This window comes from Callorhinus ursinus, unplaced genomic scaffold (assembly GCF_003265705.2).
Source record: "Callorhinus ursinus isolate GAN/ISIS: 27379988/994484 unplaced genomic scaffold, GSC_fseal_2.0 scaffold53, whole genome shotgun sequence".
NCBI classification, from domain to species: Eukaryota; Metazoa; Chordata; class Mammalia; order Carnivora; family Otariidae; genus Callorhinus; species Callorhinus ursinus.
Genome location: NW_027397115.1, coordinates 8,141,946 through 8,159,524, shown reverse-complemented (window position 1 = coordinate 8,159,524; position 17,579 = coordinate 8,141,946). Strand labels below are relative to the sequence as shown.

Genomic DNA, 17,579 nt, shown 5'->3' with positions numbered 1-17,579 from the left:
ATTGCCTGTGGGCCCACTGCCAGAGGCAGCAGGGCCGTGGCAAGAGAAGGGCCCGCACCTGTGTTGATTCCGTAAGTGTTCACTTCAGAGCATCGAGGCTGCTCATGGGAATCGAAGAGGGTTAGCAGTAGACCAGTAATCTTCATCCAGGTGTCCGCTCAGAATTCCTTGGCATGGTCTTCATTCTTAGGCCCAGAAAAAAAGCATCCTTAGATTGTGTGGACAAGCATGCAAAATCATTTAAAATTCCCATTGGCTTTTGGCATCTTTGTGGGAAAAAAATCACAAAAATGATTTAATACTTGACATTCTTGTGAAACACTTACTCGCGTATGACCCCAAGACCATGGGTATCAGGGAAAGAGGATAGAGAAGTTTCTTTTTAATTCATTTTCTCAAGTCTTAGTCTGTTACCTGTAAGTTGCTCTAAATACGTGAAGTTTCTCTCTCTTTTTAGTCGTAGTTTTTGCTTTCTCATTCCATATCCATTCGTCAGTGTTCTGTATGGCTTTGGTGTATAGGGTGATTTTGAACATCGTACTTCTCTTTAATACTGGGAGGTTAAAATGACAGTGAAGCCAGAGAGCATATGAACGAAGGCTGCCTTGGGGCAGGGAGCTGGATCAGAGCATAGTTGCCATGGCCCTTTTTTGCTGCCCAGTCTTGTCATGTCCCAGTTCCTCTGTCCATGAGGAGCATCAGCCCACGTGCCTCCCAGTGCATGGAACATCAGCCACACCGTGCTCAGTCCCGGGGCCATTGAGGAAGTGCTTGGTATATGTGTAGGGGGCAGACCTTTTACCAGACCTCAGGCTGTGGTCTTCCTAGCACCTCCGGGGTGGTTGGGGTAGGGTGACAAGGAAGGAGATCCTTGTAGTGGCAGGCTGGCGGGAAGAGGTTGAGGGAAAAGCAGCTTCTTGGTAACTTCTCTTTTTAGAAGGCAAGTTTCTTACTTCCTGATTTTAGCCATTCAACTTTGGTGTGGGGTTAAGTCCAAAGTAAAGACGGGTAGGGGTATAAAGTCAAATGGAGCGCTAGGATATCACCATGGAAACTGTATACCACCATCCTCCCCACCCCCATGCCCCAGCAGTTACTTGGCACAGCAGAAGGTCTCTCTGTTTTGCCAGGTTGTACCGTCTAGCTGCCTGCACGGTCACCCTTTGCCCTGGGATTTGTAAAAGGGATCGAAGTAACCTGACCCCAGAGTTGTACCTCTAGACAGTAGGAGTGACATATTTTCCAAGCCACAAAACCAAGAAAACCCTGCCCATTTTTTAAATTTTCAGTGTTCATTATGCAAATAATACAAATCTGTAGTCTTTTTTTTTTTTAAGGCAATGGTATGGAAGTGTAGAGAATAATGTCAAAGGTGCCCTCTGTCACTTCCACAGTGAATCGTTGGCTGAGTTCTCCGTTCGGATCTTGTATGATTTTTCATCCCTGAAACCCATCCTAAACAAGGGTGATGGGGAGTGGGGACGGTGACAGGCTGGTAACTGGTAAGAGCCACAGCTGTGAGACTTGGTCCTCGTGCCCAAGCTGCAGGATGAAAGACCCAGGTGGCCAGCCAGGAGGCCCCGGGACCCCTGTCTTCTAGGAGCCATTTTTCTGTTAATTGGCTGGAGAGGGTTATGCATCTGAGCGCTGTTGTCTGAGGCTCTGTGTGGAGCGTGGATGTGCCCGGTTTAGGCAGCAGGAGGGAGCGGAGTTCAGGGAAGTGTGTGGGCGCTGAGGGCTCACATGGTCAGGGAAAGTGTGGTGGGACCTGAAGGGAACGGCTGCAAAGAATCGGGAGAGTTTGGGTGAGACAAGGTGAGACTAGAAACCATTGTAGACCTGGTGTTGGCTGGAGGAGGTGACACGCTCTGTCATGGAGGGGAGAGGTGATGTCCCTTCCAGGCAGCACTGACACTTGACACATAGCAGAGGCATTCGTTTTCTTGTGTCCAGAAAACATCTGTGCCCATTGCTGGGTTGGCAGGCAGCCCACCGTGTCCTGGTGCCCACACCGGACCCCTTGGGCCACCCTACTGATCATTTGTGTCTACATCTCTTATGTTCCTCGGTCCCAGGATGAAGGCAGTCCATGGTCAGGTCCATCATTATTAATAGGAATAACAGCTAACGTTTTACTGGCTGTTTACTGTGTTTCAGGTGCTGCGGTAAGTAAGGCCTTTACATTTGTGAACGTAGTTAACTTTCACAACCCTGTGAATAAGGACTGTGACGAGTCGAGAGCAGTGGGTGGAGAAACTGAGGCCTGGAGATGTGAAGTGACTTGTCCAAGGTCACGTGGATGATAAGTGATTGGAGCTGAGGCTCTAGCCGCCGGAAGTGTCGCTGCGGATTGCTTCCCCATACTGCCTCTTGCCTGCACCCACTAGCTTTGTTCCACATTCCACCCACACTCCAGAGGGACCTCGGTGGAGCCCCTCCGCCAGTCATCTCACACCAGAGAGCAGAATCAGCCTTTTCTCTCCTCTGTGGGTCAGCCCCAAACCAGCCCTGCGAGGCAGAAATAACCTTTCACCGCGTGGCGGAAAAGAGAATTGAGGTTACTGACCACTAGGCGGGGAGGAGGGCGGTCCCTGTCCCAGCCCCAGCCCCAGCCCCAGCCACCACTCTGCCAAAGGGCACTGTCGTCTGCCAACCGCCAGTGGTGTGCTCGCATTGGAGCGTGTCGGTGTGTAAAATGGTATACACTTTGTGGATTGTGTATTTGCAGGGCCCTTTGCCTAACACGTGTGGTCACTTTTGGGAGATGGTGTGGGAGCAGAAAAGCAGGGGCGTTGTCATGCTCAACAGAGTGATGGAGAAAGGATCGGTAAGTCATGGATTTATCTCCTGTTTACCTCACCATCCATGTGTATCCCAGTCCGTGAAGTTGACATTTTTGTCTGAGTTTATTTCTTTACATTGCTTTTATATTTCTTTTACGTGATATCTTCTTTATTAGAAAAATTTAAAGAAGCATTATATAAATAACAAGTTTATAGTCAGAAAAGCAAATGAATTAAAAAGAGGGGGAAAGTCCAGTTGCCCTGGACCTCCGCCCGCCCCCCCCCCCCCCCCCCCCTCGGTCCCTGTCCAGAGTGCCCGTGTGTGTTCTGCTGTTCCATTAGGGAGCTGTGGCAGTGGCCACATTCGGGATTAGCCTCTGTCAGATACGCAGACGCCTGGCTCCCGGCCGCCTCTTTAACATGGATGCTGTCTGCCTGTGTGTTTCCAGCAGGATTTGTGTTAGCGTTTCTCCCGAGTTCTCTGCAACTCTCTAAACATCCCCCAGGATAGCTTGTGAGCTGGAGGTGCGTGATGATTCAGGCAGTGCCCTCCGCGCATCTGTCCCTGCGGTTGCCGCCGTGGCCTCTCCACTTGCTCTCTTCCGGGTACCCTACCCCCGGTTTCCAGAACGGTCTTTTGAAACCCAAGTGTCACCACACCTCTTCTGAGCCAAAAACCCTTGTGTGACCCCCACAGCCTCCGGGGATGTGCATAATGTGGCTACAGGACCAAGTTAACTTGGACCCCGACTTCCCACCTCCATCTCCAGACTCCAGCCAGAACACACTTCTGCTGTTAGTTTCTTGCCAGGTTCTCTGGCCTAACAGAATCTGAGTCCCCGCCCAGCCCCAGCTCTCTGGCAGGTATCTCCAGGTGCTTCCCTCGCATCAGCCACCGCCCGTGCTCCCTCCACCCCCTCACTCTGCAGATTGCCTGTTGGAGGCCTGTCTCCCAGGGAAGGCGACGTGGTGTGCAGGGCACAGTGTGGCAGAAACGGAGCGAATAGACGCCACACCCCTGCTACCCTGGCTCCTTCCCTCCTCTCCCGCCACGGCCAGCACACTGGGGGCTCTCCAGCCTCAGAGCGGGGGAGGCCCTGGGATGGGCTGATGAATGTGGACATCAGGAGGAGCGGACAGCCCAGGCACAGAGAACTGCGTGTGCCCGGGCCTTGCCAGGTGCTGGCACGACGCTCGGGCTCAGCCAAGCCACTGCTGTTGCAGCTGGCCTGGCTGCCTCGGACTGGGCTGGCCAGGACAGCACGCAGGCTCCAGAGAAGCCGCCCCTCCAAAGAAAGCACAGTCATGGCCCTGGAGGGAACAAATGCAAGTGCAGAGAAGTAACACATCAAAGGAAACGCCCGTAGTGAAACAGGAAGCACTCACCGCAGAGCCCCCCCCCCGCGCGCCCCCAGCGGCAGTCTTAGTCACGGCAGATGGTCCCCTTACAGCAGCACAAGTTTAAAATCCTGGGTTTTGCCTCAGCCCCCTTTTCTTAAAGCTTTTCTTTGCTTGATAATAACAGATGAAGAGCTTACCTGAGTGTTCAAAGAATGAAATAATGCTTCTGAGAAAATTTTTTCAGTGGAAGTGGGTTTTGATGATTTCTGCTTCAGTGGCTTGATTAGTAAAATGTGAAGTTACAAATGCGATTCCACCCGTCACCACTCTTGTCAGCAACTTTGAATAAAGAGACAAGCTTTAGGTTCCCACAGCACACACTCTCTGCAAGGGAAAGTGAGACAAGACATGGTGGCCTGTGCACATGTTCGGCACTGGTGAGCCGTTGGGGTCTCGGGGCCTCGGCGCTGCCCACAGGGGGCCGTCAAAAATGTCTCCAGACATTGTCCAGGGTCCCCTGGGACACAAAATTGCCCCCGTTGAGAAGCACTGTTGTAGATGGTGTGGAGGGTTTGGGAATTTTAAATTGAGTCATTTATTCAGAAATCATCGGGTATGGTAGCATTCCCTTTTTACTTGAGTGTTACTGAATTTTCGTGAAACCCCTTTGCCGTTGGCCCAGTCTGGCGAGGGTGCTGTCCTGACCCTATAGCTGCATGCTGGCCCCCAGGCCTGCTCTTGGTTGTGTCCCATCCAAGGCTGACTGTAAATGGACAGCTTTTCCCCTTGGCCATTTAAAAAAAAAAAAAAAAAAAAAGGGAAACCTGGCTAGTTGGTTTTCATGTAGTTTACTGTGATCATGTGACAGTAGTCTCTGTTTTCCTGTGTAACTACTCTTCCTGCTCAGGGTCATTCAGGCATGCGCACTGGCGTGGAAAGCAGCGAGTGGTTTGAGATTCTTAAAGTTTCTTGGGATCAGCAATTTCAATTCGGCATCACCATTGTCATCCCCATTAGAGCTGACTGGGGAAAATTCTAAGAAGTTGCGGTGTCTTATTTGCTCAGCTGATCTAATTACAAACTATGCATACAGCCCATGGTAAGAACCAGCTTGCAGAGCGTTTCCATGCAGTGCATATTTGTTTTCTGGTTTCCTTCCTTCTCTGAATAGTATAGGATGTGCCCCTCTTATTTTTGGCAGACCTGCCTGTTACTCTTTTGGGACCATGTGCTTCCTGGAAAACAGTGGTGCAGAAAATGATTGTGTGTGTTAGACGGGGCTCATCCAAGTAGCCCAAGTTCTTGCGGGTTCGAGTTAAAGATTGAGTTGAGACATGTCCAGGAAGAGCGTGTTGGTGTGTAAGGGCGGGGATTGTTGTTTAGGCAGCAGAAATAAACAAGGCGATGTTTAACCAGAAACATCGCCTGTATCTCTCTCCCAAACCCCTGACTAAAGGTGCTGTTTGACTTCAGTACTTTTGTGCACGGTGAGCCTCTGGATTTGTGTCGTGGGAACGTCAGGGTTCACCCATTTGCTTAGTCAGCTCTCTGGTTCATCGTTCCTTGGGAAAGCCAAATCCTGCATCACAGGGTCACCCCAGGTGGCATTCGTGGATTTTTCTGAAGATTGCCTCGCTGTTTTGGAAGGCCCCAAGGCCTCTCTCTCACATCGAGCTTCGAGGTGGGAAGGGCGGCTGTGGCAGACACCCAGCACGTCGGCGCCGCCGTTTGCTGCTGACCCAGGATGTGGCACAATTTGAATTCTGGTGAAGAACTGCTTTCTAATAAAATAAATCTCCTTCTCAGGGTGGGATGGATCAGTTTAATAAACTAGCAGCAAGTAGTGCTCTTAAGCTTATTGTTTTGTTGTATTTTGTGTGTTAAAACAGAAATGTCTACAGGAAATGACAGCAAGCAGAGCACGGCATGTTACTGTGGATGCCTGAGAGCTCTTAAAAAATAAATACTGCTGGATTGACACTTAGTGTGCGCCAGAGTTGCGCACTAGTGGAGGGAGTTCCAGAGTCTTGGTCTTTACCCAGATCACGGAGACTTACTGGGCTTTATATTCGGTTTTGAAAGTGAGTGTTTGCTGTGTGGAGGTGAGATGTCAAAGACTCTTCTTCCCTGCCCGTGAGACCCGAAAGCACTGGCCTCTTCTTTGGTAGCACCCAGCCGTCCTGTGTTTCTGCTTCTCCGCTCAGGGCGTTGGGGGCACGCTCCAGCACACGTGCCGTGGAACCCACCAGGGCGGTCTGTCTGCCTCTGGGGTCTTCAGGAATTGCACGGGTCTGATTACTGGAGGAGAAGTGCATCCTTGAAGCCTCTACTCAAGTCTCCCTTCCAGCTGCCCCACCCCCTCTGGCTCAGGAGGGGACCTCGCCATGTCATTGATACTTTCGGGTTCTGAGGGGCAGAATTGCTTTGATGCTGACAGGTTGGTCCTGTTCCAGGGGTTCATCTTTGGCAACTCCTCATTGGTGTGAGGAGGGAATGTGGGTGAAACTGGCCCGGTCTTTCAAACAGGCCCGGTCCAGGCCCTGTTGGCCTTCTGTTTCAGGACCATGACGTCTGGTGCTATGTCGGCATCCCAGTCTGGTGTTTCTTGGTTTGTTTCTTCTTTTTCTCTTGTTTTTCGGGTAGCGTGCAGCTTCATTAGGGCAGGACTAGTGGGCCTTCCTGATTTCTGTCTTCACTCTGCTCAGGAGCCTCCTGGTTCTTCACTGCCCAGGTGACACCGGGTTCTGGGCCTGCCGCCAGAGTCACCGTGGTCTGGTCTTCCCTTGGCCCTGCTCCCTGCTGCTCCTCTGAGACTGGCTTCTGGGCAGTCACTGGGAAATCCTCGTCATCCCTCCGAGCATGCCTCTGTCAGAGGCCACATCTTTTTTTTTTCCTTAAGGTTTTATTTATTTGAGAGAGAGAGAGAGAGAGCACGCGGTGAGGGAGAGCAGAGGGAGAGGGAGAAGCAGACTCCCCGCCTGATGCGTGGAGCTCGATCTCAGGACCCTGGGATCATGACAGAGGCCACTCCTTCCATAGGGTTTTCTCTGATCGCTTGCCTGTAACCTCAGCCAGCCTGGAACTTTTGCCTCTTCTGGATTCCCACAGCACATCCATAGTGTTTACTGCTGTTACGCCCCCTTGTCACTGATCTGCACCAACCGTCTCTTCTAACAGAAAGAGGCTGGGCCTGGAGGGGCTCCCTCCACCTACTGTGGCATTTCAGGCAGCTTGTCCTGTGCCTCAGAGAGGGTGCTGGTGGGCCAGTGCGTGTTCAGTTGCAGTGGGCTTGAATTTATACCATTTCCCAAAGAGCTAGTTCGATAATTTCATGTGATGGAAATCATAATGTCTTTGGGGTTCCCTCTGTCTAGGCACATCGTCTGACCCTCTGGTTCGTAGACCTTACAGCTTAGCCCCCATCTACCTGCTGTTTTGGTCCAAAATGTTCATCACCAAACAGAAAGGTCTGGTATAGAAACTTGACTCAAAGTATGCCACTAAGTTTGAGTCAAATTTTCTTTCTTAAACTCTAAGTGAAACCAAATCTTTGGGAGTTTGCTTGCTTTGAAGAAAAAGTTAATGAGCTGTACTTAAATGAAGACCATCAAATAGTTCCTGAAATCATTAAACTAGAAAATCAAAAGGATTTTTTGGGACTGAGCCAAACCAGAATGAAAGGGTGGGATGGGGCAGCAGGTGACCCCAAGCCTTGGAGGAGCCCCTCTCCACGCCTTCTCTAAACATTCAGTTACAGCCCTTCAGCGTTTTCACAGTGTCCCACAGTCTCTTCTAGACTGGGTTCTGTTCCCCTGGGGTAAGAGGTCTGCATTGTGCCAGCAGCACTGATCCGGTTCTTGGTAATCTTTGAAATGGCTACACAAAGTAGTCTGTGAGAGACTAAAGCTTTGGTACAGTCTTTCTTCACCTCGTAGATGGTCCAGAAGGGCCAGACCCCTGAAGCACCTCCTTGTTTGGGGAGCAGCTGTGTTTGGAGGTCTGAGCCCTCTCTGCCCAACTAGCCCTCTGTCTTAACCCCCTCCCCCCATCTCCCCAAGAGGCAGGTAGGTTATTGCTGATGGTGACTTCCCAGGTCAGAAAACCCCTGGTTTTCCTTTGGATTGTCCTGAAGCTCATAGAAGGTACTCCATACCTCTCTTCATGGGAAAAACAGTCCGTTGCTTATAATAATTCATCATTTTCTTTCCTAGTTAAAATGTGCGCAGTACTGGCCACAAAAAGAAGAAAAAGAAATGATCTTTGAAGACACAAATTTGAAATTAACCTTGATCTCTGAAGATATTAAGTCGTATTACACAGTACGGCAGCTAGAATTGGAAAACCTTACAGTGAGTATGCCATGTACTTCATCCTTCCCACGACCGCTGCTTGAGAGGTCTTTCTACTTGGGTGATATTACCTAGTGCCAGTTTTTCCGAGTTTTGTACACTCTGAGCAAGGTGTGGTCTTAGCCCTGTTGAAAGCAGAGCTTACCCGCTTATATACCAGGGGAGCTGGGGGCGGGGCGGGGGTGTCCAGGGGTGTCCTCAGTTCCCTCCTCCACAGAACTCTCTCCCTGAACTGTAACACTAGTTCATCACGGTTTCCAGGGAAAAGGGACTTTCTCACCTAAAACTTCTCTCTGTTCCTGTCTTTGCAACTACAGAGGGACTGAAGTGGTGGGGCCGCAGATTACGTAGCAGCCGCTGCCTCTTTCCTTGTCCACAGTCTCTGTAGCTTGAAGTGAGGGAAGAAGGGCCCTTCTGGGACTGACTCCCAAGGTCATAGTCTGTATACGTTTTCTAAGTGAGGTCTTGGGCTTATTTGTCATGGGAAGAACTTCTAACACCAGCTGCTAGCTCTCATTGGAAGATGGTCTTGGAACAGGTCAAGCAAGGCACAGTGCTCTAAGAAGCAGTACCACAGAAGACCCTGCCCTTGGGGATTCGAAATAATTCACCAGGAGCCATCACCCGAAGGACCCTATGCCAGAGCTCGCAGCAGCGGGAGGGAGCTCCCGGCAGCTCCTGGGGACGGCGTTGTCCATGGCGGTCGCCACTCCCTTCTGGCCCACTCCCTGGGCTGGATTCCTGGCCCCACCACGTCAGACTGTCCGACTTCGGGGAGGGGCATCACATCTCACCGCGTCTTAGTTTCCTCCGCTTTCAGATGGGGCTTTTGTAAGGGTTCAGAAGGGAATATAGCGAAATGTTAGAGCGACAGCAGGCTCAGAGCACGTGCCGGGAAGGGTTAGCAGGTTCTGTGGGCTTGAAGTGACCGGATTATCCAGGGCAGTCCCCGCCCAGACTGGAGGGAAGGCGGGAGCAGTGCAGACTTGGGTGGGGGCTTGCTGGGGGGCTGCCCCTGAGTTCTGCTCACGTGTTAGTTTTCAGCTGACTGCTTTCCAGTCCACATGACTCCTGTTGTTGAATTCCTCACTGAAGTAAGATCTAGAACTTAGCGCCGGTTACCACGAAGCAGAGGAAAGTAAGTCGCGTGGCTTTGCGTGGCTTTGCGTGGCTTTTTGTGGAATGTAGTGGTGCAGCTGAGCCCGCGCCGACTCTTCTCCATGCGAGCGTTCTGCAGCCCGAGCCTGCGGCAGCCCCACACCCAGCCTCCGAGGCTGTGATTTATGGAGGGCTTGATGGAGGATTTTCAGGAATAATGTTGGCAGCGTGGTGGAATGTGCCTGGAGGATTATGTCATAGACGTTCTTTTTCATGCTTTTTAAAATTTTCAGGCCTGACATTCAGAGGGACTTCTGGTAAACTTTGAGAAAATTTCTCCCGTTTGTTGAGGGGAAATGGAATTCAGATGGAGCAGAAGGGGTTCGTGCTGTTTGCATGGCGGATCACCTGCCGCAGCGTGGAGGTTTTGATGTTGGGAAGGTCTGTTTGCCCTAACAGACTTTGTTCTTTAAAAATTCTTTTCTCAGAGGTGTATCTCTTCAAGCAGAGATTTAGAACAAATTCCTTGAGAAAGAGGTGGGCAGCTGTGAGGGAGGGTGTCAACAGGAGATGATCTACACCTTTTTAATGATTAAAGAAGGAACTTGCTTTTGGTATATTTTCTTCTTACTTCATTTTAAAAATCTATTTTTAAGTGTTTTTCTTTCCCTGAAAAAGAGAAAGGGCATTTCTCATTTTAAGCCATACAAGGAGACCATTTTCTAGGGAGGAAAAAATGGCATTGCCCCGGGTGGTTCTATAAATGATCCTAATGTCATCTGCAGATTCTTCCAGTTCTGCAGAAGGGTACCCGTGTGTCAGAGCTGGTGCAGGGTTCCGTACGTGTATTCTTTGCTGATGTTAAGTCGTTGGTGTTTATCGTAGGCTCTTCGGCAAGTTTTCATCACCCTGAGCCCAGGGAGGTTGTTAGAACTAAAGCTGTAAGCTCTGGGAGGGCAAGGGCAGTGTCTTTACCTTATGCTGCCAGGCACGTTGGCTGGCACATGGTAGGCACGTTGTGGACATTTTGCTAAGCGATGGGAGGCATTGTTGGTAAGCAGGCCTCTGGACTCTTCATAGGTTCAGAGGAAGGAGCAGAGCTGGAAATGGCACCAGAGGCCATTCTTCATTCTGTTCCACTGGGAGCAGACGGGGCCAGGGGGAGAAACAGTTGGGGACAAGGGCCAGAGCCCTCATCTCAGAAGTTTCTGCAGCAGGCTCTGAACATGGGCTCTGGAGTCAAGCAAACTTAGATTTTGACTCCTGTTTCCTCACTTCATGGAGGGTTGGCCTCCGAGCCTCAGTTTCCTAGTCGAGAAAATGGGAATATGGGAATACAGGCCTTGCGGGGTCGATGTGCGAATTCAGGATGCTGCTGAGTCCAGCGCTGGGACGCCGCGGGGCCGGCGGGGCTGGCGTTGACTCCCTCCTCTTCAGCTGCATATCGAGCCGCACCTGACAGCTACCAGTCTTTGGAGACTGAGATGGTTTTTTCTCTAAAATGACAATCCTCTGAGACTTCCAGATAGTCTTGTAGGGCCCTGAGTTACCCAGAGCTGGTGCCACACACGTGCAGTTACGCGTTTTACTCGTTCATGGGAAACCTTACGGTGCTTTAGGACAGGATTGTCGTGGGCGCCCACGCGGCGTCATTGTGACTTGTGGGATGGGGAGGAATCGCTTGTAACCATGAAGACAGCAGAGGGGATGGGGCACCGGAGGAGAGATGCAGGCGAGAACGTTCCCACGCTAAAGGAAGGGGGAAGTCGAGGGCGGGAGCAGCCTCCGGGTCCAGTGTCGGGCACCCCAGTGCTTGGTATTTCTTGGCTGGGTGAGTAGACGGAAAGAACTCTGAGAAGGGAAGCTGTTCTTCGAGTTAGATGGGGGGGTACACTTGGTGCTTTGCTTGGAAGCAGTGATTTCTGTACAGATGATTCTCTTAGAATCATCATGAGTTGTTGGGTTTTGTTTTTTTTTTCTTTCTTTCTTTCTTTCTTTCAGTCTCAAGAAACTCGAGAGATCTTACATTTCCACTATACCACGTGGCCTGACTTTGGAGTCCCCGAATCGCCAGCTTCATTCCTGAACTTTCTTTTTAAAGTTCGTGAGTCGGGGTCACTGAGCACAGAGCACGGCCCTGTCGTGGTGCACTGCAGTGCCGGCATCGGCAGGTCGGGGACCTTCTGTCTGGCTGACACCTGCCTCTTGCTGGTAAGGAGGCCCCTGGAGGCCCCGGGAGGAGAAGGAAGCCCATTTTAGCGCCCCCCTCCCATGGCCTGCCCCCAGCTTCTCTGTCATGGTCTCTGCACTAAACTAGCCAGGATCTTCAATTTTTAACAATTTTCCTCCTGTGAAAGTAGCTCTAAGCTAAGTAGCTTTGTTCAGAGGGATGTTCTTAAGTGGAATGTGGCGTCAGGAAGACCCAAAGAATTCCTTTCTTGTACTCTTTCCCCTGTGCTCTAGTGGTCCTGATTTTGCTGCATTTTCACACATTTGCTAGAATTCTGCCTCCCCACTGTGATTTTTCCCAAGTAGAAACTGGAGGACTCTTCCAGAACATTGAAAATCACATTGTACTTGGGAGTGGGGCTGGCTGAATGGTGTCTCCTCTCTGGCTTTCAGATGGACAAGAGGAAAGACCCTTCTTCTGTCGACATCAAGAAAGTTCTGTTAGAAATGAGGAAGTTTCGGATGGGACTGATCCAGACAGCAGACCAGCTCCGTTTCTCTTACCTAGCTGTGATCGAAGGTGCCAAATTCATCATGGGAGACGCTTCAGTGCAGGTAAGCCTTGCTTCTGCCTGCATCCAGGTGTGTTGATTTTGAATTTTTGTCTATGAAGAAGGAGGCTGTCAGTTGTAAAAGTTCAAATACTCTGTCATGTGTCAGAAGAAATAGCTATCCTTCGTGTGCTAAATAGCTAGAAAGTTGTGATCCAATTTCTGCCTTGGATGTGCTGACGTAGAGAACATTGATAGGGAGAATAGACTTTGTTCTCAAAAGATTTCATCCTCCAAGTATACGTGTCTGTAGCCTCAGGAAGCAGAGAAGCAGAGAGCGCCCCTCACCTCTACTCCCTTTAAAGGGGAGCAGATTTCCTGACAGATCAGCCCACTGTGAGTACTAATGGGACTTTTCTCTTGCCGCTTTCCCTAGGAGCAATGGAAGGAGCTCTCCCATGAGGACCTGGAGCCCCCACCCGAACACGTCCCCCCTCCTCCCCGGCCCCCCAAACGAATCCTGGAGCCACATAATGGGAAGTGCAAGGAATTCTTCCCCAACCACCAGTGGGTGAAGGACGAAACTGGGGAGGATAAAGAAGCCTGCTCCATCAAGGAGGAAACCGGAGCCCCCTTAAATGTCCCTTGCGGCTTGGAAAGGTAAGGCCAGGGGGGCCTGGCCTTTCGGTGGTGAGGGGGACTGACCTTCTGATCCAGAAACACGTTACTGTTGAAACCCTGAGGACACGGCCTCCTCTTGGCAAGCATTGCCTCTGTGTCTTTGGGGAATGGGACTCCTGGACCATCACCATCATCCTCCTACAGCCAGGGGCATCTGAGGCGGCCCCAGGTTGCCCTCCCCCCGCCCCCAAGGGACCTCCTTCAGTGGGGTTCTAGCACCACCTTGTGGTGCCCGTTGGAATCAGGGATTCGTGTAACCGAGTCCCGCCGAGAGATGACCATGCCCTGCCCCTGGCTTCCAGCCAGTCCTGAAACATGCTGTCCCGGTTAGACCATGTACTTTCAGCCCCCAGAATGGTCCTTCTGGGAATTTAACCTTTTCGTGCAGTCTTGATTAACTTACTGCCATTTAGCAAAGATTATTGAGCACATATTGATGCATGTGCAATACTGAGTTCACTAGAACATGGCCCCTGGTCTGCGTTCTAGACCATCTTGTTGGGACAGGGACAGTGGAATATGGGTGAGAGCCTGTGGGCAGGAAGGGGCTGGAAGTGCACACTGCGGTGGTCAGCCTGCGAGAAGAGAGACTCTGCCTTCCCGGGGTGCTCAAGGAAGGCTGCCTGCATGAGGTGTGGAAGCATGAAGAATGAAGGGGAGGGAGCCTGAGCCCAAGCCTGTGGAGACAGTGCCCTTGGTTCCTGCCTCCTGGATGAGCGCGTGCTTTGACCCGGCATTTGTACACATCTAGAAATTTGGTTTGCAACACTTTGCAAACGGGTGCCCAAAGAGATCTATAGGTAGAGGTATTCATTGAGGCATCATTTGGAATGGTGAAAAATTAGAGATGAGCCGGTTGTATATCTAGGGATTGGGTAAATCATGCTTTCTCCCTACCCTGGGATATTTTGGAGCTGTTAAAGGATAGGATCGGGAATGCGTGAATGTGGCTGGACAGTGGAATTGTAATACTCAAGAAAGCAGGTTATACATGGTGCGTGCCTGAGTGGTCCTCTGGCTACACTGATGATCAGAACCTTACGTGGGCACCTTGCCGAATGCTGAGTGCCAGGCCCCAGTCCTGACCCACGCACTTAAGTCACCAGGGCCATTCATGCAACTGGGTCCCTATCACAGCAACGTTACATCTGGCTCTAGGGCTTGAGAGAGCCTTGTCCAGTGGGGCCTCCCAGAGCACGTGCCAGGTGGTGTGCTCGGCAGCAGCTCAGTGACAGTCCCGCAGGGAGACACGCCTAGCTTCCCGGGGCCTCCGGACGAGCCGGCGCGCCCCGTCTGAGGGCCTGCCAAGGGCTGAGGCTGAGAGAGGTGAGAGCTGGCACGGGACCGGCGTCCCGTCCGTCATGTGTCCCGTTCTGCGTTCGCTACGACCGCGCTGGAGGGAGGGGTGCTTTTCAGTGTGTGTGCGGAGGTGGTGAGGAGGGTAGGGTGGGTTGGGGAAGCTGAAAGCCAGAGAGTTCCAGGAGACAGTGGAGTTGTGCCTCTGGACCCCAGCGGGGGCCCACATGCACACGGGTCTCAGCCCTGTAGCCTGGGCCTCACGGCGGGCTGCCGAAAAGCAGGTGCTTTGTGCCACTTCCTCCTGTCTCCCGGGGTGGGGGCGGGGGGGGGTGCCTCAGGGTGGTCCTGCCCCCCACACGGGGTGCTGCTGGGGTAGGAAGGCTGTGGAGATGCATAGGAGAAGCAGGACACCCTGTGGTCAGGGCCTCTGAGGGAGGCAAGGGCAGCGGGGCGGGAGGGGGGGAGAGGAAGGGCCTCAGCCTCTCCTGAGACAGGCCTGGAATGAGAGCACAGTGCACGTGGTCTCCGCGGGGGCGCTCCGGCCCGCCGCCAGGAGGGCAGCCAGTCTGCTGTACGCAGGAGGCCCGAGAAGCCGTCCTGCTGGCGGGATCGGACTGATGCTGGGGCCTCGAGCCTGGGACAGGGCGGGCTGAGGGACAGAGGGCATGCGTGATGTCCTCCCGTCAGCAGCAGCAAAGGCTCTTGTGTAGGGGGCCCGGGGAGGGAGTGGTAGCCTGTGGGCCACGCCATTGCCTTCCCCGATCTGAAGGGGAACGTTCTCCAAGCAAACCCCAGGACAGAGTAGCACCTACCTTTGCCCCAGCGCCTGTATTTCTCAGCAGAGTCTTACCCACCCTCCATCACCAGCGAGGCCACGAGAGTCTCCAGAACCATACCCTGGCTGTGGGGGCCTCCTGGGCCTCGCTGGGGTGGGGCGGGAGGGAAGGTCTGACAGGTGGGCTTCAGGGCAGTGTCCGTACGGCCGAGGTCTGTTTACAGGCGGCTCATTTTCCCCTGGGATTCCAGCCACAGTCGTCGCGTCCTCGCCCCCGTCTTCCCCAGAAGGCGTAACCCGTCTCTGTCCTTCCAACCCCGCAGCACGAGTCCAGACACTGAAGTCAGAAGGCGGGCCGTGGGGGCAGGTCCTGCCCAGGGGGAGCCCTCGCCACCCAAGGAGGAGCAGGACCAGGCGCTGACTCCCTGGAAGCCCTTCCTGGTCAACATGTGCATGGCCACGGTCCTCACGGCCGGCGCGTACCTCTGCTACAGGGTATGTTTTCACTGACGGACGTGCTGGCAGGACCGCGTGTACAGAAAGCACTGGCCGACAGCCCGGCGTTAGCATTCAGTGCTGTGGAAGGATCTGAGCCAGTCTCAGAAGAAACAGAGCAAAAGTTTTTAAAGTCTGGAACTGTGAAGGGCTAACGAGAGAGAATTGAGGATTGATGCACTGGGGTTTTAAGGAGCCCTGTGGTCCCAAGACTATACGAGAGTCTAATCTCAGGGCCTTAACCTATTCAGGAGTAAGTAGAGAAAATGCCAAATATGTGTCTGTCTCTCTCTCTCTCTCTCTCTCTCTCTCTCTCTCTCTCTTTTTGGTTATTGTTATTTGTTTTTGAAAAAAAATAATAGAATTACAACACATTGTTGTTTTTAACCTTTATAAAAAGCAGCTTTTATTATTTCTGGAAAAAAGACTAGGCACTTATGAAACTTTCTTGTACCCTTAGGTGGTGTCACCAGATACACAGTTTATATTTGATTTCCCAGGGAAAGATTCCCATGCTTTTACGAATGTAAACTCCTTTGGAGAAGAGGGTTTAAGGGTTTAGGGCGCGGTCTTGCTCAGTCGCTTCCTCTGCTGTGCGCGTACTGAGCTCGGACAGTGCCTGCGAGCTTTCCCGTTTTTAGAAGAGAAACAACAGAAGGCCAGCTCTAGAAAACAAAGCCCAGCTTCTGCTTTTGCTCAGGGTGTCCCCACCGGTTTCCCGTTGCTCATTTCTCCATCGGTCCCTTCTCCTTCCAGCTGTCTGGGTCAGGCCCCGCCCTCATCCCCCCACCTCCTCAAATGGGGTTCCTCAAGGCCCCTGCCTCGGGGCCCAAGGTCACGGCAGGGTGGCCACCAGCTTCTCAGCCCTGCCATTGAGGTCCAGAAGGAAAAATTTCCACTTTCTTTGGAATATAAATGCTGTTTCAGTAGAAGTCCACACGTGAGAAGTGTGTTGCTGTTAAAGTGAGGGGAAGAGGGAGGGTTAGCCTCAAAACTCTGGTCATGGAAATCACCTCACAGGACTTCTTAAAAATTTTTAAATATTTTATCTCTTTCCAAGCGACCATCTTTGAGTACATCGGATGGTTTAACAACATGTAAACAAGGTTCTCCTTCGGGGTGATTTTTGGGGAGGGGGGCTCTTGTCAAAGAGAAAGGAAACCCCCTTCGCTGGAGGCCGGAGGGGGGCGGGGGTGGGGCTAGTGCGTGAGTCTGCGGCTCTGCGGTGGGGGGGGCTGGGTTCATCTGAAAATGTTCGGTTTCATTCCAGTTCCTGCTCAGCAGCAGCACATAGTCTGACCCACCCCCCGGCCCGCCTCTGCTGGCAGAGCCCGTGCCCGCCTAGCAGGCATGTCGTGGTAGGGGAGGGCTGAGGACAGCGTAGCCAGCCGTGACCTGGACGGACGTTTGTTCTGCACTAAAACCACCCGCCCCGGGCTGTTGGTTCTTACTCCTTTTGACTTTGTTGCCCCTCTCTTTCCTTCGAGTACCAAATCCACCACCCATTTTTTGAGGAGAGCAAAGGAGAGTCCGGTGCTGGTGGCCCGCGCAAGTCGCGAGGCTCGCTTTGCCGCACGCTCCCTCTTGGTGTGGCCCAGCACATCCCGGGTGGGCAGCACACGGTGTCCTCCCCCTGGACCTCCAACAGAGACTGTGTGCGGTGAGCCTCTCCACTCCATATTTATTTTTTTGTTTTTGTTTTTTTCCCCAAAGGCGTCCATAGTGCACTAGCATTTTCTTAAACCAATAATGTATTAGAAATTTTTGATGTCAGCCTTGCATCAAGGGCTTTATCAAAAAGGACAATAATAAACCCTCAGGTAGTGCTGGGAACGTAAGACTTTGCCATGAGCCTGCTGCGTCAGACCAGTACTAGGAAGGAGGACGGTTGTAAGCAGTTGTTATTTCGTGACATTGTGGGTAAGGTGAGCAGAGGTTTGGCATATGTTTATAGAACACGGGATAATATATACTGAACATTTGGATATTTAAGATACATGACGTGAGATTACTTTGTCCCAGTTACCCCCTCCCGGTT

The 17,579-nt window shown here is 52.1% G+C and overlaps 1 protein-coding gene across 7 annotated transcripts in view; it reads left to right on the top strand.

Annotated features, from left to right (window-relative positions):
- PTPN1 (protein tyrosine phosphatase non-receptor type 1) overlaps window positions 1–17,579 on the top strand; it is a 62,680-nt gene that overhangs the window by 43,766 nt on the left and 1,335 nt on the right. For 5 of the 7 annotated variants that reach the window (XM_073883978.1, XM_025853333.2, XM_073883975.1 and 2 more), the window contains 6 exons: window positions 2,729–2,827; window positions 8,336–8,473; window positions 11,573–11,782; window positions 12,194–12,355; window positions 12,728–12,951; window positions 15,370–15,541. In XM_073883978.1, the coding sequence (XP_073740079.1) occupies window positions 2,729–2,827; window positions 8,336–8,473; window positions 11,573–11,782; window positions 12,194–12,355; window positions 12,728–12,951; window positions 15,370–15,541 (1,005 nt within the window). The remainder of the gene's footprint in view (window positions 1–2,728; window positions 2,828–8,335; window positions 8,474–11,572; window positions 11,783–12,193; window positions 12,356–12,727; window positions 12,952–15,369; window positions 15,542–17,579) is intronic. The other 2 variants (XM_073883977.1, XM_073883976.1) reach the window with 2 other exon arrangements.